The sequence below is a fragment of the Eumetopias jubatus genome, unplaced genomic scaffold (assembly GCF_037043125.1).
Source record: "Eumetopias jubatus isolate StellerSeaLion01/CBP00866 unplaced genomic scaffold, mEumJub1_p1.0 scaffold_9, whole genome shotgun sequence".
NCBI classification, from domain to species: Eukaryota; Metazoa; Chordata; class Mammalia; order Carnivora; family Otariidae; genus Eumetopias; species Eumetopias jubatus.
In genome coordinates this window covers 125,974,973-125,996,350 of record NW_028274815.1, presented here as the reverse complement: position 1 = coordinate 125,996,350, position 21,378 = coordinate 125,974,973, and the positions used below count along the sequence as shown (strand labels likewise).

Genomic DNA, 21,378 nt, shown 5'->3' with positions numbered 1-21,378 from the left:
GGCTAAAGGATGATATTTGGTGAAAGAGGGAAAGCAAAGACAAAGAAAACAGATTGGCTTTGGGATTTTGATGAGACATACAGTCCCAGATATAATGCCCCAGGCTTCAGGATAAAGGTGGATTCTGGGACAGGGCAGGGTCTGTGGATGGAGGGGTTTGTGGGTGTGTTCAGAGAGGCATATTTAGAGATTCACAGATGTGGTGATGAGAAGGATTATGTAGTTTGGGAATGGAGGAAGGCTCAAAAGAGCCTTCAAGGCATTTAAGAAAATTATTCTTGGCAAAGAGAAGGAGAATGTTAGAAAAATAGACCCACTGTAGGGGCTGGTAAGAGACTCTTCTGTTGAGCTCCCCAAGGCAGCTGGGTCAGAATTGGGCACGAGAAGCCCCTTACCTGTCATGATTTATATTGTTGTTTAATGTACAGACTATCCCACAGAAGGAAGAACAGCACTGAAGTCCGTTTTGGCAATCTTCCTGCAATGTACAGAATTGAGTACAGTTTCCAGGATCCGATCTGCAGGGTGGGGGTTCCAAGATATTCCCTGGAACACAGAACAGGAAAGAGAAGGGCCTAAACAACAGGCTGGAGTAGCATTCACAACTCCCACAGCCCAGGTAACTGCCAGAAAACCAGCCACCCTGATCTTCCTCCTGTGGTCATAGGGAAGTGGAATCAGATTTTGTCCTTAGCTGCTGCCTTTCTCTGAGTTCTCAGCAGGGAAAATCGAGGCTTGGGTATCGGGATTGGAGACACAGGTTAGCAGCACCCTGCACCCATTGGTGATTCACCATCCTTACAGATCAGATACCTCATAGACCGTAGTTGGGTCCAGTTCAAGGGAATGAACAGTGTGTGGTGAGCAAGAGAGGGGTGTGTAGGTGCGTTTGCATGGACTCATTGTGTAGTCCCAAGCAAGTTGTACAACTTCTCACTAACAACATAGTTTATCCTAGGATCGACCTAACTTGTACTATTTGTGTGTAGGAAGAATGAGGGGGAAGGAAGATTTTGGGAGAGGATGAAGACCACACAGTATTGAAGATACTGGCATCAGAATGCTAGAACCCAAATCACAAATTATTTCACGGGGTTGAAGGTGGGTATGTTGAAATGGGGTACAAAGATTGGCTTCTCTTTCTTCCTGGGTCTCTCTCTCTCTCTTTTAAAGATTTTATTTATTTATTTGTCAGGCGGAGAGAGAGAGAGAGAGCACACACAAGCAGGGGAAGCAGCAGGCAGAGGGAAAAGAAGGCTCTCCGCCAATCAAGGAGCCTGATGTGGGATTCCATCCCAGGACCCTGGGATCATGACTTGAGCTGAAGGCACACACTTAACTGACTGAGCCACCCAGGCGTCCCCCCAGGTCTCTTCTGATAAGGAAGCCAGAGCACCAGGATGCCCCCACTTTCTACTATTAGAGAAGAATAAGCATCTTCATGCTAACATCTTATTTCCCCCATCCCTCAGTACTCAGGTCCAAGTCAAGACCACCTCCACCAGGAGATCCTGCTGCAGGGCTCCAACTCAAAACCTTCTCTCTGTTCCTGAACTCCAAGGCATTAAGGATAGGTACAATTAGCCCCTTTATCAAAGCCCAGCCAGGCCCTAATTTTTGTACCTTGTGACTTGTTCTTTCTTTGGGGCAAATGACGTAGGTGGAGCATTCTATAAGCCCTGTTGACTTATTGCTTTGCAAGTATTTGCAATTAGAAGGGCATCCATAGGACATCATACTGACCTGGAGGGAACAAGTGATGAATGAAGCTGGGGCTGTAATTGTAACAACAAGTAACACCAGAGAAAAAAGCCAAGGCCCAAGCTGTTGACAATTTAGCAGAGACCAGAATGCAGCACTCACCCTGATCTCCCAGTCATCCCATGGGTCACTAGATCGGTGCAAGAAATTCGAACTGATCCCCACTTTGGGGAGGAGCTTGGGGATCAATGGAACAGTGTGAGGAAGGAGTCTGTGAGCCAAGGATCTCAGAGAGATGGACTTTCTCAAGTTTTGTGTCCTTTTCTGGGTATGTGATCCCGGTCTTACTCACAAAGACTTACCAGTCTTTCAGGAGCCCTTTTTGTGTTTCTCTTCAAATTTTAGCCCTTGGTTCTCCAAATTAATCCTGCCCTCATTCTCTTGCATTTAGCTTGGCCTCCCTCAGTCTTACAAATCTGTGTGCCTTCTCCGAGACCACTAAAACAGGAACTTGCCTTCCTAGACACCTGAGGTAGTACACGCTTTCCTCTTCTGAGCCCTCAGTATTCTGAGGATGCTCTCTCCATAGAAGAATGCAGGTATGATGGATAATAGTTCATTTCCCATTTGGCATTTGTTAAGGTCAACATAACCATGGTCGGCGCTCTTGTTAGGTTGAGCTGGGCTGTGGTGGCTGCTGAGATGGGCTCTGTACTTGGTCACTGATGCTACTCACTGGTAATTGTGCAGGTACCTCTGAATGTTTAAAATGTGGAATAAATTGTAAGACTTTCTTTTCTTTTCTCCCAAACATTCTCCAAGGCAGAGATTATGTAGGTTCCAGCTTGAGTTCTACCAACTTAATTTTCCTCTCTGTTTTTAAAAAAGATTTATTTATTTATTTGGGGGGGGAGAAGAAGAAGGAGAGAGAATCTCAAGCAAACTCCTTGCTGACCTCGTCTTATGCGGGGCTCAATCTCATGGGGAGATCACGGCCTGAGCCGAAACCAAGAGTCAGATGCTTAACCAACTGAGCCACCCAGGCACTCTTCCTCTCTGTTTTATTGCCTGAAAAGTTGGCGCAAGGATCTGTGAAGAACTAGGGCAGCAAGAATACACTGGATGATGAGGCTGATAACATTTACAGCAGTTAATTCTTATTGAGCGTTTATCATGGTCCATTAAGAGTGCTCTGTGTGTACATGCGTTATCTCAGTTTCTCCTCCCTACTGTCCCAGTGTCATTATATCCATTGCAAAGATAAAATCTGAGGCCCAGACACTTTGTCCAGGACCACTCAGGAAGAACACAGCAGGGATTCACGCCTGGATTTTACTGACAATAAAACTTGGACCCTTGAACATGATACTGTATTTTTTCACAATGTTTATCCTCAGCCCTCAGATCCTCTCATCTCTATAGAAGCTGCTCCCCCCACGCCCCCGTGCCTGCCCCGGAGCCCAGACCCAGCACCTACTCAACAAATGTTCCTTGGGGCTCCCAGGCACCTGCTGTGGTGTTAAGTGAATCAACAGAAGAAGCTGCAGAAGCAGCACAGGCTTCATGCTGTTGGCAGGATGTTGGGTGAGTCCTGGCTGAGGACTGCTGGGTTTGACCAGGCACAGCTCAGAGGAGGAGAGAGGGAAGGAGGGCCAAGTATAAGCAGGCTGTGACCAGCTTTGCACTGTGTATTCCAATGACAGATATCCAAGTACCTCCCAACCACGCCCACCCCAGGACCAGGTAGCGTTTTCACATCTATACCCCTTTCATCCCCTAATCTTGTCCTTGTTATGTCTTTCCTCTTTCTAGGTCTTGTTAAGGTCCTTTCACAAAGGGCATGTACTGCATAGAGCACTGGGTGTTATACACAAACAATGAATCATGGAACACTACATCAAAAACTAACGATGTATTGTATGGTGACTAACATAACATAAAAAAAAAAAAGCCCTAAAAAATAATAATTTTCCCATGTAGAGTTTTGGCATGTCTTTGTTATATTTATTCCTAGAGGCTTGGCCTTTTAAAGTAAAATTTTAAGGAGTGGGTAACTTTTTAGTTATTTCTTTCTGTTTGTTGCTATTGTAGAGAAATGACTTTTATGTATTGAACTGTTACTAGCTACCTTGCTAAATTCTCCCACCATTCATTTTAATTTCTTGTAGTGTTCCTTGTAGTGTTCTGGGTAGTCGGTCATCATCTGCAAATTATGACAATTGTATTTTTTCTCTTCAAACTTTATGCCATTTTAAATGCCTCCTTGTGTAGGCCAGGACCTCCATACATTACTGTATAGAAGTAAGGATGTGCATATTCTTGTCTGATACCTGATTTAAAATGAAAGCTTCTCAAATGTCCCCTTTTAGGATAGTGTCTGTTTTAGGTTTCTCATAAACATCTTTTATCAAGTTTAGAAAGTTCTCTTTAATTGACAACAAGAAAATTTTCCTTAATTTATGTGAAATTATATTAACTGCTTTTTTCTGTTGATGTGTTGAATTACATTTCAGATTTCCTTTTTTTTAAGTTTTATTTATTTATGAGGGAGAGGGAGAGTGGGGGAGAGAGAATGCACAAGTGGGAGGGGCAGAGGGGGAGAGACAGAGAGAGAGAGAGAGAAAATCCCAAGCAGACTCTGTGCTGAGCTCAGAGCCCGATGAGGGGCTTGATCCCATGACCCTGAGACTACCACCCAAACCAAAACCAAGACTCCATTGCTCAAATGACTGCACCACCCAGACACTCCCATTTCAGATTTTCTAACATTAAACCATTCTTGCATTTCTCCCATAATCTAATGTGATTATTGGATATTATCATTTTCATATCATTTGGTTCAGTTTGCTATTTTTAAGGAATTTTACATCTATGTTCATAAGAGAGCTGGGCCTGTAACCTTCCTTTCTCACACTGTCCTTGACTGGTTTTATAGTTAAGTTTGCACTGACTTCATAGAAAGTGCTGAATAGCAGTCCCTATTTATCAAATCTGTGGAAAGTTTTGTGTAAGTTATTTGAATCCTTAATTTCTTTTTTTTCCTTCTTGCACAAATATGCTCACTTGCACCTTGTTGTTTTCACTTAACAATATATCCTGAAAATTGCCCTAAGGCAGTTCATAATAATTTCCCCCTTTTTTAGAACTGCATTCTACACCACTATGTGCACACAAACTTAGTCATTCAGCCAATCTCCTTAAGAGGGGCATTTATGTATTTTCCAAGATTTTGCTATTACAAATATGCTTCAGTGAACAGCCATGTGCATATTTTCTGTATTGTTGGAGGTATAACATCCGGGTGAATTTCTGCAGGTGTAATTGTTGCTTAAAAGGGTAGATTGATACATAGTTTTCTTGGATATCATTAAATTTTACTCCATAAAATTTATACTATTTTGTACTGCCACCAACCATGTGAGCGTGGGTGTTTCCCACAACAGAATGTATGGTTGTGTTTTTTAATTTTTGCCAAACTAAGTGAGAAATGTTATCTCTGCAGTTGCTGATGTTCGTTCACGTTGTAGTATATTCCAGTACTTCATTGCTTTTTATATCTCAATAATAATCCATTGCATGTATATACCACAATTTGCTTATGCATTTGTCTGTTGATAGACATTTGGGTTGTTTCCACCCTTTGGTGATTGCAAAGAGTGCAGTGTGAACGTTTGTGTACAAGTATTTTTTTAGTACCTATTTTCAATCCTTTGGCTATATATCTAGCAGTGGAAATGATGGGTCATATGTTTAACTTTTGAGGAAATTTCAACTGCTCCCATAGTTGTTGAACTATTCAACATTTTTTTTTATCACTAACGCATAAGAGTTCCAATTTCTCCACTTCCTTGCCAACTCTTACTGTTTTCATTTTTTTGGATTATAGCCCTCCATGTGATTGTGAAGTAGTATCTAATTGTGGTTTTGATTTGCATTTCCCTAATGATGTTGAGAATCTTTTCATATGCTTGCTGTATCTTCATTGGAGAAGTGTCTCTTCAAGTCCTTTGAAATTTTATAACTGGGCTGTTTATCTTTCTTGAATTGTAAGAGTTCTTTTTATATTTTGGCTATGAGACCTTTATCAAACATATAATTTTCAAGTATTTTTCCCACTTTATGTGTTGTTTTTTTCACTTTTTGATATAGTCTTTTGATGCACAAGTGTTCTTAGCTTTGAGGAAGTCCAATTTATCTATTTTGTTGATGTTATTGCCATGCTTTTGATGTTATTTCTAATGATCCTTTGCCTAATCCAAGGTTGTGATGATTTACTTCTACACTTTCATCTTGGAATTTTATAGCTCTTATATTTAAATCATTGATCAACCTTGAATTAATTTTTGTATATGATGTGAGATAGGGATCCAATTTTATTATTTTCCGTGTGAATATCAAGAGTCCCCATACCATTTGTTGATGTGATTATTCTTAGTTTTGATACCCTGTTAAAAATCATTGGCCATAGATGTGTGGGTTTATTTCTGGACTCTGAATTATATTTATCAATCTATATGTCTGTCCTTATGCCAGTACCACACTATTTTGATTATTGTAGCTTTGTAGTAAGTTTTGAAATTGAGAAATGTGAGTCCTCCGATTTGTAGTACTTTATTAATATTGTTTTGTGTGTATGGCATGCCCCTCAAAATTCCATATGAATTTGAGGTTTGGCTTCTTCATGTCTGCAAAAAAAAAAAATTGAAATTTTATTTGGGATTACATTGTGTTGTCATTTTAATGTCCTAGATTTTCCAATCCACAAATATGGAATGTTTTTAATTTATTTAGGTCTTCCTTAATGTCTTCTGGCAATGTTTTGTATTTTTTGGTGCACAAGTTTTTCACCTTCATGGTTAAACTTATTCCTAGGTATTTTATCCTTTTATATCTTATTAGAAGTTGAATTGTTTTCTTAATTTTGTTTCTGGATTGCTAATTGCTGTTGTACAGAAACACAGTTGATTTTTGTGTCTTATTTTTGTACTTTGCAACTTTGCTGAATTTGTTTATTAGTTCTACTAATTTTTTTGTGTGGATTCTTCCCCAATTTCTCTATGTAGGATCATGTCATTTGCAAATAGACAGAGTTTTATTTCTTCCTTTCCAATTTAAATGGCTTTTTTTCTTGCTTAATTGCTTTGGCTAAAACTTCCAGTACAATATTGACTAGCAGTAATTAAAGCTGAATTTTCATCTTATTCCTGATCTGGGGAAGAAAGCTTTCACTCTTTCACCATTGACTATGATGAGAGTTGTGTATTTTTCATAGATACCTTTAATCATGGTATCTATGAGGAAGTTCTTTCTATTCCTAGTTTTATGAATGTGGTGCATTTAAAATGCCTTTTCTGTTTCAGTTGAGATGATCATGTGATTTTTATCCCTTCATTCTATTAGTGAGTTTTATTACATATCACTGAACTATAAGTACAAGTATTGCAGATTTTTTTATTATTATGTTATGTTAATCACCATAAATTACATCATTAGTTTTTGATATAGTGTTCCATGATTCATTATTTGCATATAACACCCAGTGCTCCATGCAGAACATGCCCTCTTTAATACCCATCACCAGGCTAACCCATCCTCCCACCCCCCTCCCCTCTAGAACCCTCAGTTTGTTTCTCAGAGTCCATCATATTGCAGATTTTAAAAAGAAACTATACCTGTGTTCTGAAGGAGACTGTATTAGGAGTTTAGAACATCAGAATAGGGTTCAACTCTTCACTACCATCTTCTTCCCAGGTTCAATGACTCTTGGGAGTCCAGCATCCCCAGGTTTCCCCCTTTTTTCTTCTTAGGGGAAAGTCAACTTTGCTTCTGAGAGCCTACAATATTTCTCCACAATATTTATGTTCAATGACCACCTCTTCCTGGAGAACCTGCCCCGAGCTCTTGGCTGATGGATCTCCTCTTCTGTCTGAGCTCTAAGATACTTACAGTGTGCCCCTATTCTTCCCATGTCCTTCTCTAGTCTCTCTCTAGATAGCATATTATATTATATTAATTAATTATAATTAATATATATTAATAAATCTGGAAAATACATGTTAGTATATATATTTTCCAGCTTTATTAAGATATACTTGATATATTTCAGAATTTTTTCAAGCTGGGAAAGTACATGTGTGTAATATATATAATTATATATAAATTATGTAATATATTGTTTTCTACTATTATCTTATTAAGATATAACTGACATAAGGTGTACAATGTGTTGCTTTGATATGCTTACATATTATAAAATGATCTAACACCTCCGTCACAACACATAATTATTTCTTTTTTTCTTTTTTTAAAGATTTTATTTATTTATTTGAGAGAGAGAGAATGAGAGATAGAGAGCACGAGAGGGAAGAGGGTCAGAGGGAGAAGCAGACTCCCTGCTGAGCAGGGAGCCCAATGCGGGACTCGATCCCAGGACTCCAGGATCATGACCTGAGCCGAAGGCAGTCCCTTAACCAACTGAGCCACTCAGGCGCCCCATAATTGTCATTTCTTATTTGTGGTGAGAACACGTAAGATTTACTCTCTTAGCAACTTTTTTTTTTTTTTAAGATTTACTTATTTGAGAAGAAAGAGTGAGCAAGAGAGAGAGAGAAGGAGCAGTGGGGGCAGAGGGAGAGGGAGAAGCAGATTCCCCAGTGAGTGGGGAGCCCAACATGGGGCTTGATCCCGGGACTCCAGGATCATGATCTGACCCAAAGGCAGACTCTTAACCAACTGAGCCACCCAGGTGCCCTCTCTTAGCAACTTTCAAGTAGGTTGAGTATAAGTGTTGTTACCGATAAATATTACGTTGTATGTTAGATAGCTGGAATTTGTTCATCTTACAATTGGAAGTTTATACCCTTTGCCAACATTTCCCCATTCCCAAATCTCCAGCCAATGGTAACCATCATTCTACTCCCTGTTTCTAACAGTTCAGCATTTTTAATTTCCATAAGGAGGTGATATCATACAATATTTGTCCTTTTCTGTCTGACATTTTACTTATCACAATGCCTCAAGTTTTATCCAAGTTGTCAAAAATGGCAGGATTTCCTTCCTTCTTAGGGCTGAAAAAGGGGGTTTGGGCTTTTTTGGCCCAAAATGGGCTGAGTTTGTTTATATATCTTCCTGCAGAAATAATGTTTTCTTCTTTTCTGTAAATTATTTTGTAATTAGAATATAGAAATATATCTTTCAGGGGAAAATTCTGTTTGCAAAGGAGGGGGTTAGTCATGTGAGAGCAGGAATCCTCTGCAGAAGCCCAAGTCCCATAGAGAACAGGTTGTAGTAAGGGCAGGCAAAGGGAAGGAAACAGGGCCCCTTGTTTGGCCAGTGGAAGCAGGGAGGAGCCCAGGATAACCACTCAGCTCTCCAGGGAAGTCTGTGCCAGACTGAGCACTCTCCACTCTGCCCAGAGTCATGCCAAGCCAGGCTCTGCTGCTCATCCTGCTCCTCTGTGTGCTGCTGCAGGCCCAGGGAGGGTACCGGAAACCAAAGATGATGCAGAGTAGGTGATGGACTAGGGGAGAGGGAGGGGAAGGGGGCCAGGAAGGACTGTGTCCTTTCTGAGGAGGACCTGGGAATTGGAACCTTTCAGCACATCCTGCTCAGACCACAGCACTATGAAGACTCTGGGTCCTCCCAAACCATGGCCCTCTGACCCCTTTACCCAGCCCTGGGAATAGTGATGGGGGTAGTGGGGGAACCTACATCTTTTGATTCTCCATTCCAAATACCCAGACACAAACGGTACATAGAGTAGTGAAAGGTACAACACGGGCTGAGACTCACATGGGGAAACCAAACAACTATTCTTAGATTTCTGCACACATGTGACACGTTACATCCAGAAATGTTGGTGGGAGTAGTTGTAGAATGAAAGGACTATGGGAAAGCAAGTTTTGGGGTGTACAGGGTCAAGTCAAAGTTAGCATCAGAGGGACCAGGATGGTGGCAGTGGAAGGAAAATGGTGCAAGTGGTATTTTCTGGGAAGAAGCAAGGGCCCTGGAGAAAGTGACCGTGAGAGGAGAGAGGGGCCAGAGTGGGAAGTCCTCTTCCTCTCTGGACCCTGCAAATTCTGGAGAGTGGGGAGGATCTGCAGGATGTCTCAGACTCTGCTGAGTTCTCAGAGTGTAGATTCTATGGTGGGGGGGACTTCATCAAGGCCATGACTAACGTGGAAGACAGGGTCCTGGCTGCAGAGTATGCAGAGCGCCCAGGAAGGCCAGGTATTGAGATCTGTTGGGGGAAAATGAGGGGATATAGGATTTAGGATACTACCAATCACCAGGATTGGGTAAAGGGCAAAGAGTGAGTTCCCTGACAAGTCCAAGAGCATCATGAGTGGGACCTGGGTTCTGGGGTCTTTGAGGGAGGATTTGAAAGGAGAGCTCTCAAGGGATCTGATTGCACTGACCCTGTTCCTGCTCCTTTTAGATCTAAAAGCCTGTGAGAAGAAGCCCGACGTGGATCTTTGCAGCAGTCATTGTTCGTATTTTCTAGATTGTCCACGAGAAAATACCATATGCTGTTCAACCTACTGTGGGAATGTTTGCATGAGCCTCCAGTGAGTGTGTGAGGGGGCTGTGCCGTGCCTCCTGTTCCCCCAACCCTTTTTTCAGACCAAATCAGGAGGATCTCAGATCCCGGGCACCAGGATGCCAACAGGAATGCACCCTCCCCCGTCTGAACTGTTTGTTCCTGTCAAATAAACCGGAACAAATGTCCACAGACCTGCTCATTTTAGTCCCAGTACTTGTGATCCTTGAGGACCCAGGGCAGACCCCAAAGTGGCCCCCTTTCTTGGTCCAGGTCTCTGATCTCTCTCCCCTTGTCATTCTTCTCTATTCTCTCTCCCGTTGGGCCCCGCACCCCTGCCAGGTCCCCAGGGCCCAGCCTTATTGTTGATCTGCTCACCGAACCAGCACTCCCAGGGAGAAACTGCTCATGTGTGGTATCTCCAATGCTAACCAGAACATTCCTCAGCCTGGGGTCAGAAGGGCCAAGTTAAACATGAGGCAGGTGGAGGCTAGACCCTGGCCACAGAGTAGGAGGTCCCCAGGGAGGCTTCTTCTTAAACTTGACCCACCCCCACCCCATTCTCCCCATTCTCCTTGTGAGGTTCAGATAACTGTCCTTTTACAATGAAGAAAACCAATCCGAGGGAAGTTAAGGCACATGCTCAAGGCAAAAGAGAGTGAGAGGTCATGATGTGGCTAGAGGAGGATGTTTGTCTGGACCTCCTGTTTGCTCACAGCTCCTCCATTATGGGGAGACCATGTGCATGGAAGTGAGTGTCCACACTAACATCTCCCACCCCATCCGCCATCAATATGGCCACTCTTGGGACGGGGCCTGGAACGAGGTACCAGGACCTGAGACTCCAGGGCCTTCCATCAACTGAATAGTCCCCACCTTTCCCCAAGCCCCCTCCACAGGGTCTCATTCTCTCCCTTTTCTAAATCCACGGAGAAACCACATGGTGGACAATAGGTGATTAAAGGTGATGCTACTAAGGATTAATTGGCTACTAAGGGTGGCTATGGGTGTTGCCCATGGTCTCAGGGAGAATCGGTGGACCTTAATCACTGAGGGACAGACTCCGGTCCACTCTGTGCAAGCACAGCTGCTCTGAGGTGGTCCTGGGGCTAAATCCAGGGACTAGGTCCCATGTGCCCAGTGGGGACATGGAGTCAAGTGGGAAGAATTCAAGGCAGGCAGGTGGGCCTTGCTGGAGGCAGGTGTGCAGTGTCACACTCCAGTCCAGTGTTTCCTGCTGGGCATCAGTGAAGGATTGTCCAGAGGAGGAAACCCGCCTCTCTCAGGCCAGAGCCTCTGGCCCACCTCAGAAGCACTCCAGGGCTCCTGGTATCGGAGGAGCTTCTCCACCTCTCCTCGGACCTGCCCTTGACCAGGAGACCTTAGGAAAGAGATCATGTTCAACCAGCCCTTGGACCAGGAGACCTTAGGAAAGAGATTATGGTCAACCAGTAGCACAGACATCATCAGACACAGGTGGGCGGTGAGAGCATGCTCTGCAGGAACTCTGACTTGGTGCTTCCTCACATAGCCTGACTCTGCAAGCATCTTCCCAGTGCTTGGCCATGCTCCAAACACCCTGGGAGAGACTATTAAGAGATGCAAGGTTACCTGCCAGGGCCCACATAAGGAGTGACCTCCCATGTCTACAACCAATGCTCCCTACCCTGTGGGTACACCATGCTGCCAGCTGACCTATTCTTTGCCACTGGCATGAGCACCTCGGACCATGAATTCTACTGGAAGCAGCTGGTCTTCTCCATCGTGATAACTGGTGCCCTGGCCTGTGTTCCACAGAGCTCCCTAGACACTCACTCTACTCTGCCCCAGTGGACTCAGAGGCTACACCTAGAATGCTTTGACTGGAGGAGTGCTTGCCTGGCCAGCACTCCATGTTCTGTCCTATGGAACAGCTCTGTGCCCCTCTGGTAGGTCGAGTGGAGGAGTGGGGACCCCTGCAAGGCCTTGACTCTCATGGAGGCAGAGGAGGGAGCAAACGTTAATTCTGCCATGACTTGGGTGTCCAAAAAGCCAAGTCCCAGCCTGCAGAGATTCGTTGATCAAGCTGGTCTGTCTGTGACAAACACACGGCCTCACGGTTGTCGGGTTTCTGCAGTAATTGTTCTCCCCTCATGCTCCAACCATGCTCCTAGCAAATTCTCTCTTCCCAACCCCTCTTCTTGATCATCAGAAGTAGCTTTCTCACATGTAGAGACTCAGCACACAACTTCACTCTCTTATTCAGGACTACGTCATCTCCTCGGCCCTGTGACATAATAGAGCTTGAAGAGACTTTGATCACTGAATATCCCACAGGACATCATGCTGCTCTTTCAGGTCATTTACATTATGCTAACTGGCCATGGGGCAATAGTAGGTATCCTAAGTGCTTAATTATGTGCATGCCAGAGTGTAGGAGATACACCTGATGATATCCCGGACTTTCCATATTGGTGAATTTCCAGAGATCTAGTGGCCTGGGGCTGATGGGGACAGTCTTTTGAGACAGGAGACAAGTTTCTACACCTTATATTGCTTACTATTTAGAAAGACACAATGCGCGGTGGGCCTCTTTGGCTTTTGCGGATAATATCGGCCACTTTTGGGCATTCTCCCTTCATCTATTTCCTTGGGGAATGTAAAGCTGCTAGTTTTGAGTGAGACTCAGATTACAAAAAGATTCTGCAGTAAGCCCAGGATGTGTTGAAAGTTGCCTGCCAGCTGGGTCTTAGCAGCTAGCATATGCATTTTACTAAATGTGTCTGTGGCAGATTAGGATGCTGATAGAACCGTTGCATGTCCAAGTAGGAGAATCGCAGAACACACACTTGGATTATTGAGGTCAGGGCTTGTCCTCTTCTGTTGACGGGTGCTTTCCATTTGAGAGGAAGCTCTCTACTTGCTAGTGGACCCTGGTAAAAGACTGCATGCCTGACCATGGGACATCGAGTCACTCTACAACTGGAATTTTCCATCAGAAATTAGGAGCTATCTGACCTATGAAGTCTTAAAATGGGATGTGCATAGAGGCAGTCCATCATCAAATGGAAATGGTATAAATGCGAATGGGCCCAATCAGACCATTTCTTCTGAAATAAGTAACCTATGCAATGAAGTGTTTGGGCCCTAAGGACCCACTGATATCTCCTCTTGCTTCGTTCTTGCCCATTGCCACTAAGTCTCCAAAAGGACCTTCCCTTTCCACACCACCATGCATTCCCTAAGAAGTGGTGTCTTCCCATGTCTGCCTGTTTGCATCCCTCCTACTTTCCAATCCCTTCCTTACACTTTTTCAGGAACCAGAGATCTCACCTACCAGGTGTCAACCTTGCCCTGGGTATTCCTCCATTCATTTTCAGACTTTCATTTTGTGAGGGTGATTTTACCTGTGTTCTATGCTAAGCCCTCTGCTCCTATCTCATTTCCATGCAGTCTCTGCAGTCTCTGTGTGTATGTGTCTGCTGTTGACCTTAAAAATAAAACCGTCAGCTATTTTACCAGCAAAAATGGGTTCATTTGGGAATAGCTGAGAATTGCAATTCAGGGCAAACAAGCTTTGGCAGAACCATAGGCAAGTCCAGAGATCAAAGGAGAGGAATGGTCCTTTATAGAGGAAAATGGGAATTAACTGGGAGTTCCAAGTAGAATGGGCTTTTTATTGGCTGGGTTGTGATAGTCTCTTATTGGCTGGGCTATTGCCAGGGGAGGAGCAAAACTTTTCTTTCTCTTGCTGTAACCACAAAGTACTAAGTAGCTAAGTAAGGTGTGATCCACTTGCAAGGAACATTTCCTGTTGGGTCTGCAATTGAGGACGAGTAGTATGGTGTGAGAGTTCCCCCTGGTGGCCTCCCAACTCCATTTCAGTGAGGTTTTCCTTTATGAATTTTCACCCTGAATCTCTAGGGACTCCAACAGTACTAATCCGAATCTGCTGGATTTGAGTGTTTTATTTCTTTGCTCACAGATTGCTTGAAATTTGTAGCATTCACTATTTCCTCACTAGACGGCGGCTATGAGTTATGGATAGATTTATTTGTTTTCCTTGTTGATCTGTATGTTTTTTTTTGTTTGTTTGTATTAGTTTCAGAGGTAGAATTTAGTGATTCATCAGTTGCATATAACACCCAGTCTAATTACATCAAGTGCCATCCTTAATGACCATCACCCAGTTACCCTTTCCTCCTCCCACTTCCCCTCTAGCAACCCTGAATTTGTTTCCTAGAGTTCAATGTCTTATGGTTTGCCTCCCTCTCAATTTTCTTTTTTTTTTTTTTTAAAGATTTTATTTATTTGAGAGAGAAAGCAAGAGAGAGAAGGGGAGAGAGAGAGAACGAGCAGGGGGGAAGGGACAGAAGGAGAGGGAGAGGCAGGCTCCCCACTGAGCAGGGAGCCTGATGCAGGACTCGATCCCAGGATCCTGGGATCATGACCTGAGCCAGAGGCAGATGCTTAACCAACTGAGCCACCCAGGTGCCCTCAATTTTCATCTTATTTTATTTTTCCTGCCCTTCCCCTCTGTTCATCTGTCTTGTTTCTTAAAATCCACATATGAGCGAAATCCAATCCTTTATCTTCCTCTTACTGACTTATTTCACTTAGCATAATACCCTCTAGTTCTATCCAGGTCATTGCAAATGGCAAGATTTCATTCTTTTTGATGGCTGAGTAATATTCCATTATAAATACATACCACATCTTGTTTATCCATTCATCTGTTGATGGACATCTTGGGCTTTTTCTGTATTTTGGCTATTGTGGGCATTGCTGCTATAAACATTGAGGTGCATGCGCCCCTTTGAATCACTATGTTTGTATCCTTTGGATAAATACCTACTAGTGTGATTGCTGGGTCCTAAGAAAGTTCTACTTCTAACTTTTCAAGGAACCTCCATACTGTTTTCCAGAGTGGCTGCACCAGTTTGCATTCCCACCAGTAGTATAAGAGGGTTCCCCTTTCTCCACATCCTAGCCAACATCTGTTGTTTCTTGAGTTGTTAATTTTAGCCATTCTGACTGGTATGAGGTGGTATCTCACTGTGGTTTTGATTTGTATTTCCCTGATGCTGAGTGATGTTGAGCATTTTTCACGTGTCTGTTGGCCATTTGTATGTCTTCTTTGGAGAAATGTCTGTTCATGTCTTCTGCCCATTTCTTGATTTTTTATTTGTTGGGTGTTGAGTTAGATAAGTTCTTTATAGATTTTGAATACTAGCCCTTTATCTGATATGTCATTTGCAGATATCTTCTCCCATTCCATAGGTTGCCTTTTAGTTCTGTTGACTCTCTCCTTTGCTATGCAAAAGCTTTTTGATCTTGATGAAGTCCCAATAGTTCATTTTTGCTTTTGTTTCTCTTGCAGACATGTTTAGCAAGAAGTTGCTGTGGCCGAGGTCAAAGAGGTTGCTGCCTGTGTTGTCCTCTAGAATTTTGCTGGATTCCTGTCTCACATTTAGGTCTTTCATCCATTTTGAGTCTATTTTTTGTGTATGGTGTCAGGAAATGGTCCAGTTTCATTCTTCTGCATGTGGCTGTCCAATTTCCCCAACACGATTAGTTGAAGAGGCTGTATTTTTTTCCATTGGATATTCTTTCCTGCTTTGTCAAAGATTAGTTGCTATAGAGTTGAGGGTTCATTTCTGGGTTCTCTATTCTGTTTCATTGATCTATGTGTCTGTTTTTGTGCCAGTACCATACTGTCTTGATGATTATAGCTTTGTAATAGAGCTGGAAGTCTGGAATCGTGATGCTTCCAGCTCTGGTTTTCTTTTTCAATATTAATTTGGCTATTTGGGGTCTTTCTGGTTCCATGCAAATTTTAGGATTGTTTGTTCCAGCTCTATGAAAAATGCTTATGGTACCGCCATCCTGTTTTCTACAGAAGCTGCACCATTGTACATTCATTCCCATCAACACTGTACAAGGTTCCACATCTCCACATCCTTGCTAATACTTGTTTTTTTGTTTTGATAGTAGCCATCCTAATGGGTGTGACAGGGTATCCCATTGAAGTTTTGATTTGCATTTCCGTAATGATTAGTAATGTGGAGCATATTTTCATGTGCTTGTTGGCCTTTTGCACATCTTCTCTGGAGAAATGTCTGTTCCAGTCTTTGACTATTTTTAAATCTAGTTGTTTGTTTTTTTGATGTTGAGTTTTAGGAGCTGTGTCTATATTCTGGATATTAATTCTTTATCAGATGTATGGTTTACAAATATTTTCTCCCATTGTATGGGTAGTCTTTTTACTCTGTTGATAGTGTCTTTTGATGCACAAAATTTTAAAATTTTCAATTTGTTTATTTTTTCTTTTACCTGTGTCTCTCTTGCTATATCCAAGAAATCACTGCTAAATCCAATTTCACTAAGATTTTCCGGTAAGAGTTTTGTAGTTTTAGGTCTTACATTTATGTCTTTGATCCATTCTGATTTGATTTTTGTATATGGTGTTAGGTGAAGGTCCAATGTCATTCACTTGCAGCTGAATATGTAGTTTTCCTAGCACCATGTGTTGAAAACACTGTCCTTTCCCCATTGACTGGTCTTGGCATCTTTGTCAAAAAATCATTGACTCTACATTCAAAGGTTTATTTCTGGGCTCTTCATTCTATTCCATTGGTTTATATGTCTTTCTTTACTCCAGTATCACACTGTTTTAATCACTGAAGCTCTGTATTAAGCTTTGAAATCAAGAACTGTAAGCCCTCCAGCTTTATTTTTCTTTTTCAAGATTATTTTGGCTATTTGGAGTCCCTTTGGGATACCATACATATTTTAGTATGGGTTTTTCTATTTATGCAAAAACATTATTGGGATTTTAGAAGGGATTGCACTGAATCTGCAGATCACTTTGAGTAGTATTGGCATCTTAATATTAATTCTTCCCATCTATAAACGTTGGATGTATTTCCATTTATTTATGTCTTCAATTTCTTTCAGCAATGTTTTGTAGTTTTCATTTTACAAGTCTTTCATCTCCTTGGTTAAGTTAATTCCTGAATGTTTTATTCTTTTTGGTGGTATCATAAATGGAAATTTTTTCATAATCTCCTTTTCAGGTTGTTCGTTGTTAGTATATAGAAATGCACCTGATTTTTGTGTGTTGACTTTGTATCCTGCTACTTTTCTGAATTCATTTATTAGCTCTAACAGATTAGTCTTTGTGAGAAATCTTTAGGATTTTCTACATATAAGATCCTATAATATGCATACAGAACTAGGTTGACTTCTTTTTCAGTTTGGATGACTTTTATTTCTTTTTCTTTTCTAATTGTTCTAGCTAGAACTTCCAGTACTATGTTGAATAGAAGTGGTAAAAGCAGGCATCCTTCTCTTCTTCCTGATCTTAGAGGAAACGCTTTAATTCTTTCACTGAATTCTTTCACTGAATATGATATTTGCTGTGGGTTTTTCATATGTGGCTTTTATTATATCGAGGTAGTGTTTTTCTATTCCTAGTTTGTTTTTATTATGAAAGGGTGTTGAAATTTGTTGAATGCTTTTTCTGCATCAATTGAGATGATCATGTGGCTTTTCCTCCCTTCCTTCTGTTAATATGGTATATTATATTGATTGATTTTCATATATTGAACTACCTTTACATTTCAGGAATAAATTTATCTTGATCATGATGTATAATCCTTTTAATACACTGCTTAATTCAGTTTGATAGTATTTTGTTAAGGTCCAGAACTTTTCTTTGGTGGAGAGTTTTGCTGAGATTTTTAATTAGTGATTAAATTTTTAAATTAGTTATATAAGTATATCCAGATTTTCCATACTGCATGACTTAGTCTTTGTAGTTTGTGTTTCTAAGAATGTGTCTATTTCATTTAGGTTATCCTATTGTTGGCATACAATTGCAATCAGTAGTAATGTCCTTACTTTCATTTCTGATGTTATTAACTTGTGTAGTTACTTTTCCCCCCTTAGTCCATCTAGCTAAATGTTTGTCAATTTTATTGATTTTTTTTCAAAGAACCAACTTTTGGCTTCATTGATTTTCTTTATTGTTTTTCTATTTTGTTGATCTGTGCTTAATCGTTATTATTTCCTTCTTTGTGCTAGCTTTGGGTTAGTTCTTTTTCTAGTTCAAGTTATAAAGTTAGGTTGTTCACTGAAATCTTTCTTGTTTTTTTTCCCACATTTTTATTTAAATTCCAGTTAGTTAATATACAGTGTAATATTAGTTTCAGGTATAGAATTTAGTGATTCATCACTTACATACAACACCCAGTTCTCATCATGACAAGTGCCCTCCTTAATACCCATTACCTATTTTTTTGGGGAGGGGGGAGAATTTTTATTTATTTATTTATTTTTATGTTTTTTTTTTTTTTACTTTTTAAAATTTAAATTCAATTATTAACATATAATGCATTATTGGTTTCAGAGATAGAGGTCAGTGATTCATCAATCTAAACATTACCTATTTAACCCATCTCCTTGCCCACCTCCCCTCCAGTAACCATTAGTTTTCTTTCTATAGTTAAGAGTCTGTTTCTTGGTTTCTTGTTTTCCTCTCTCTCTTTTTCCGTTTTGCTCATTTATTTTGCTTCTTTCTTTTTTTAAAAGATTTTATTTTTTTAAGTGATCTCTACACACAATGTGGAGCTTGAACTCACAACCATGAGATCCAGAGTTGCACGCTCCACTGACTGAGCCAGCCAGGCACCCCTGTTTTGTTTCTTAAATTCCACATATAAGTGAAATTATATATTGTCTTTCTCTGACTTATTTCACTTAGCATGGTACTCTCTATCTCCATCCATGCAAGATTGCATTCTTTTTTATGGATGAGTAATATTATTCTGTGTGTGTGTGTGTGTGTGTGTGTGTGTGTGTATCACCTCTTCTTTATCTGTTCACTTATCAGTAGACACTTGGGCTGTTTCCACAATTTGGTTATTGTAGACAATGCTGCTATAAACATTGGGGTACATATATACCTCTGAATTAGTATTTTTATATTCTTTGGGTAAATACCTAGTAGTGCAATTGCTGCATAGTAGGGTAGTTCTATTTTTAATTTTTTGAGGAATCTCCATGCTGTTTTCCAGAGTAGCTGCACCAACAGCGTAAGAGGGTTCCCCTTTCTGCACATCTTTGCCAACACCTCTTGTTTTTAAATATAAACATTTATAGCTGTCAGTTTCTGTTAGTATTCCTTTTGCTGTGTCACACACATTTTGATATATTGCATTTCAGTTTTCATTCAACTCTAAGTATTTTCTAATTTTCCTTATGATTTCTTTGATCCATTGGTTTTTTAAGAGTGTGTTGTTTAATTTCCACAACTTCATGAATTTTACAGTTTTACTTAGGTTATGGTTTTTACCTTCAAGTCATCGTGGTTAGATAATATCTATCTTTTAAAATCTCTTGAGACTTGATTTGTGGTCTAACATATGGTCTCTCCCAGAGAGTGTCATGTACACTTGAGAAGAACGTGTGTGCTATTGTTGCATTGAATATTCTGGATATGTTTGTTAGATCTAATTGTTTTATTGTGTTGTTTAAATACTCTATTTCGTTACTTATCTTCTGTCTAGTTGGTCTATTATTGAGAGGGGGTATTGAAGTCTCCAATCATTATTGCAGAACTATCTACTTTTCCATTGTGTCAGTTTAGGCTTCATATATTTTGATGATTGTCATTAGGTACATGAGTGATTATAATTGTAATTATACAATTCTTGTTGTATCGAACCTTTTATTAATATACAATGTCCTTTCCCACCAACAGTGTAAGAGGGTTTCCCTTTCTCCACGACCTCTCCAACATTTGTTGTTTTTTGCCTTGTCAATTTTTGCCATTCTAAATGGTGTAAGATGGTATTTCAATGTAGTTTTGATTTGAATTTCCCTGATGGGAATGCAAGTTGGTGCAGCCACTTTGGAAAACAGTGTGAAGTTTCCTCAAAAAATTAAAAATAGAAATACCTTATGACCCAGCAATTGCACTACTGGGTATTTACCCCAAAGATACAAATGTAGTGAAAAGAAGGGCCATATGCACCCCAATGTTCATAGCAGCAATGTCCACAATAGCCAAACTGTGGAAAGAGCCGAGATGCCCTTCAACAGATGAATGGATAAAGAAGATGTGGTCCATATATACAATGGACTATTACTCAGCCATCAGAAAGGATGAATACCCAACTTTCACATCAACATGGATGGGACTGGAGGAGATTATGCTTAGTGAAAGAAGTCAGGCAGAGAAAGTCAATTATCATATGATTTCACTTACTTGTGGAACATAAGAAATAGCATGGAGGACATTAGGAGAAGGAAGGGAAAAATAAGGGGGGGGAATTGGAGGAGGAGATGAACCATGAGAGACTATGGACTCCAGGAATCAAACTGAGGGTTTTAGAGGGGAGGGGGTTGGGGGATGGGTTAGCCCAGTTGATGGGTATTAAGGAGGGCACGTATTGCATGGAGCACTGGGTGTTATACGCAAACAATGAATCATGGAACCCTACATCAAAAACTAATGATGTACTGTATGGTGACTAACATAACATAATAAAAAATAAAAAAATACACAATGTCCTTTGTCCGTTGTAATCTTTATTTAAGGTCTATTTTGTCCGATATTAGTATAGGCACTCCTGCTCTCTTTTGACTACTATTTGTATGGAATATGTTTTTCCATCCTTTTACTTTCAATCCATTTGTGTCTTTGGACCTAAAGCAAGTGTCTTGTAGACAACATATGGTTGGATCATGCTTTTTTATTTATTCCACCAATCTGACTTTTGATTGGATAGTTTAACCCATTTTCATTTAAAGTAATTATTGATAAGGAGGGACTTACTTCTGTCATTTCCCCATTTATTTTCTATGTGCCTTATAGCTTTTTTGGTCATCTATCTCTATATCTATATATAGATAATAGGTCAATGTACACAAAAATGTTAGCACAGGGTGACAAAATTAACAGCAGCTTTTAAATTTCTCTGTCATTTAAAATTTTTTTCAAGGTATATGCATTAAGCATGAGGTCCTCTTTTAGTACTACATAAGCACAAATGTATTCTAGAAAGAAACCATTTTTTTCTACAGAAAGAAGTAAATGGGATGAAGTGATGAGAGCCCTTATAAAGAGGTGAAGGCTAAGGATATGTTGTAAAGTG

The 21,378-nt window shown here is 40.7% G+C and overlaps 2 protein-coding genes across 2 annotated transcripts; one reads left to right on the top strand and one right to left on the bottom strand.

Annotated features, from left to right (window-relative positions):
- Positions 1–391: 391 nt before the first annotated feature.
- On the bottom strand, positions 392–3,266 carry WFDC13 (WAP four-disulfide core domain 13). Its single transcript, XM_028121928.1, has 2 exons — positions 3,179–3,266; positions 392–546 (listed from the first exon to the last, which is right to left on the bottom strand). The coding sequence occupies exons 1-2, from the start codon at positions 3,264–3,266 to the stop codon at positions 392–394; spliced, it is 243 nt and encodes an 80-aa protein (XP_027977729.1).
- Positions 3,267–9,120: 5,854 nt separating this feature from the next.
- Positions 9,121–10,272, top strand: WFDC10B (WAP four-disulfide core domain 10B). The gene is made up of 2 exons (XM_088026655.1): positions 9,121–9,208; positions 10,139–10,272. Exons 1-2 carry the CDS (start codon positions 9,121–9,123, stop codon positions 10,270–10,272), a joined length of 222 nt encoding a protein of 73 aa, XP_087882781.1.
- The last annotated feature ends 11,106 nt before the right edge of the window (positions 10,273–21,378 follow it).

Bases quoted from the DNA above. Each gene is read 5' to 3' on its own strand.
- WFDC13 (XM_028121928.1), bottom strand. From the start codon at position 3,266: ATGAAGCCTGTGCTGCTTCTGCAGCTTCTTCTGTTGATTCACTTAACA. The intron at 547-3,178 runs GTAGGTGCTGGG...TCTGTGTTCCAG, and splicing joins CCCCAAGGAACATTTGTTGA to GGAATATCTTGGAACCCCCA.
- WFDC10B (XM_088026655.1), top strand. From the start codon at position 9,121: ATGCCAAGCCAGGCTCTGCTGCTCATCCTGCTCCTCTGTGTGCTGCTG. The intron at 9,209-10,138 runs GTAGGTGATGGA...TGCTCCTTTTAG, and splicing joins GAAACCAAAGATGATGCAGA to ATCTAAAAGCCTGTGAGAAG.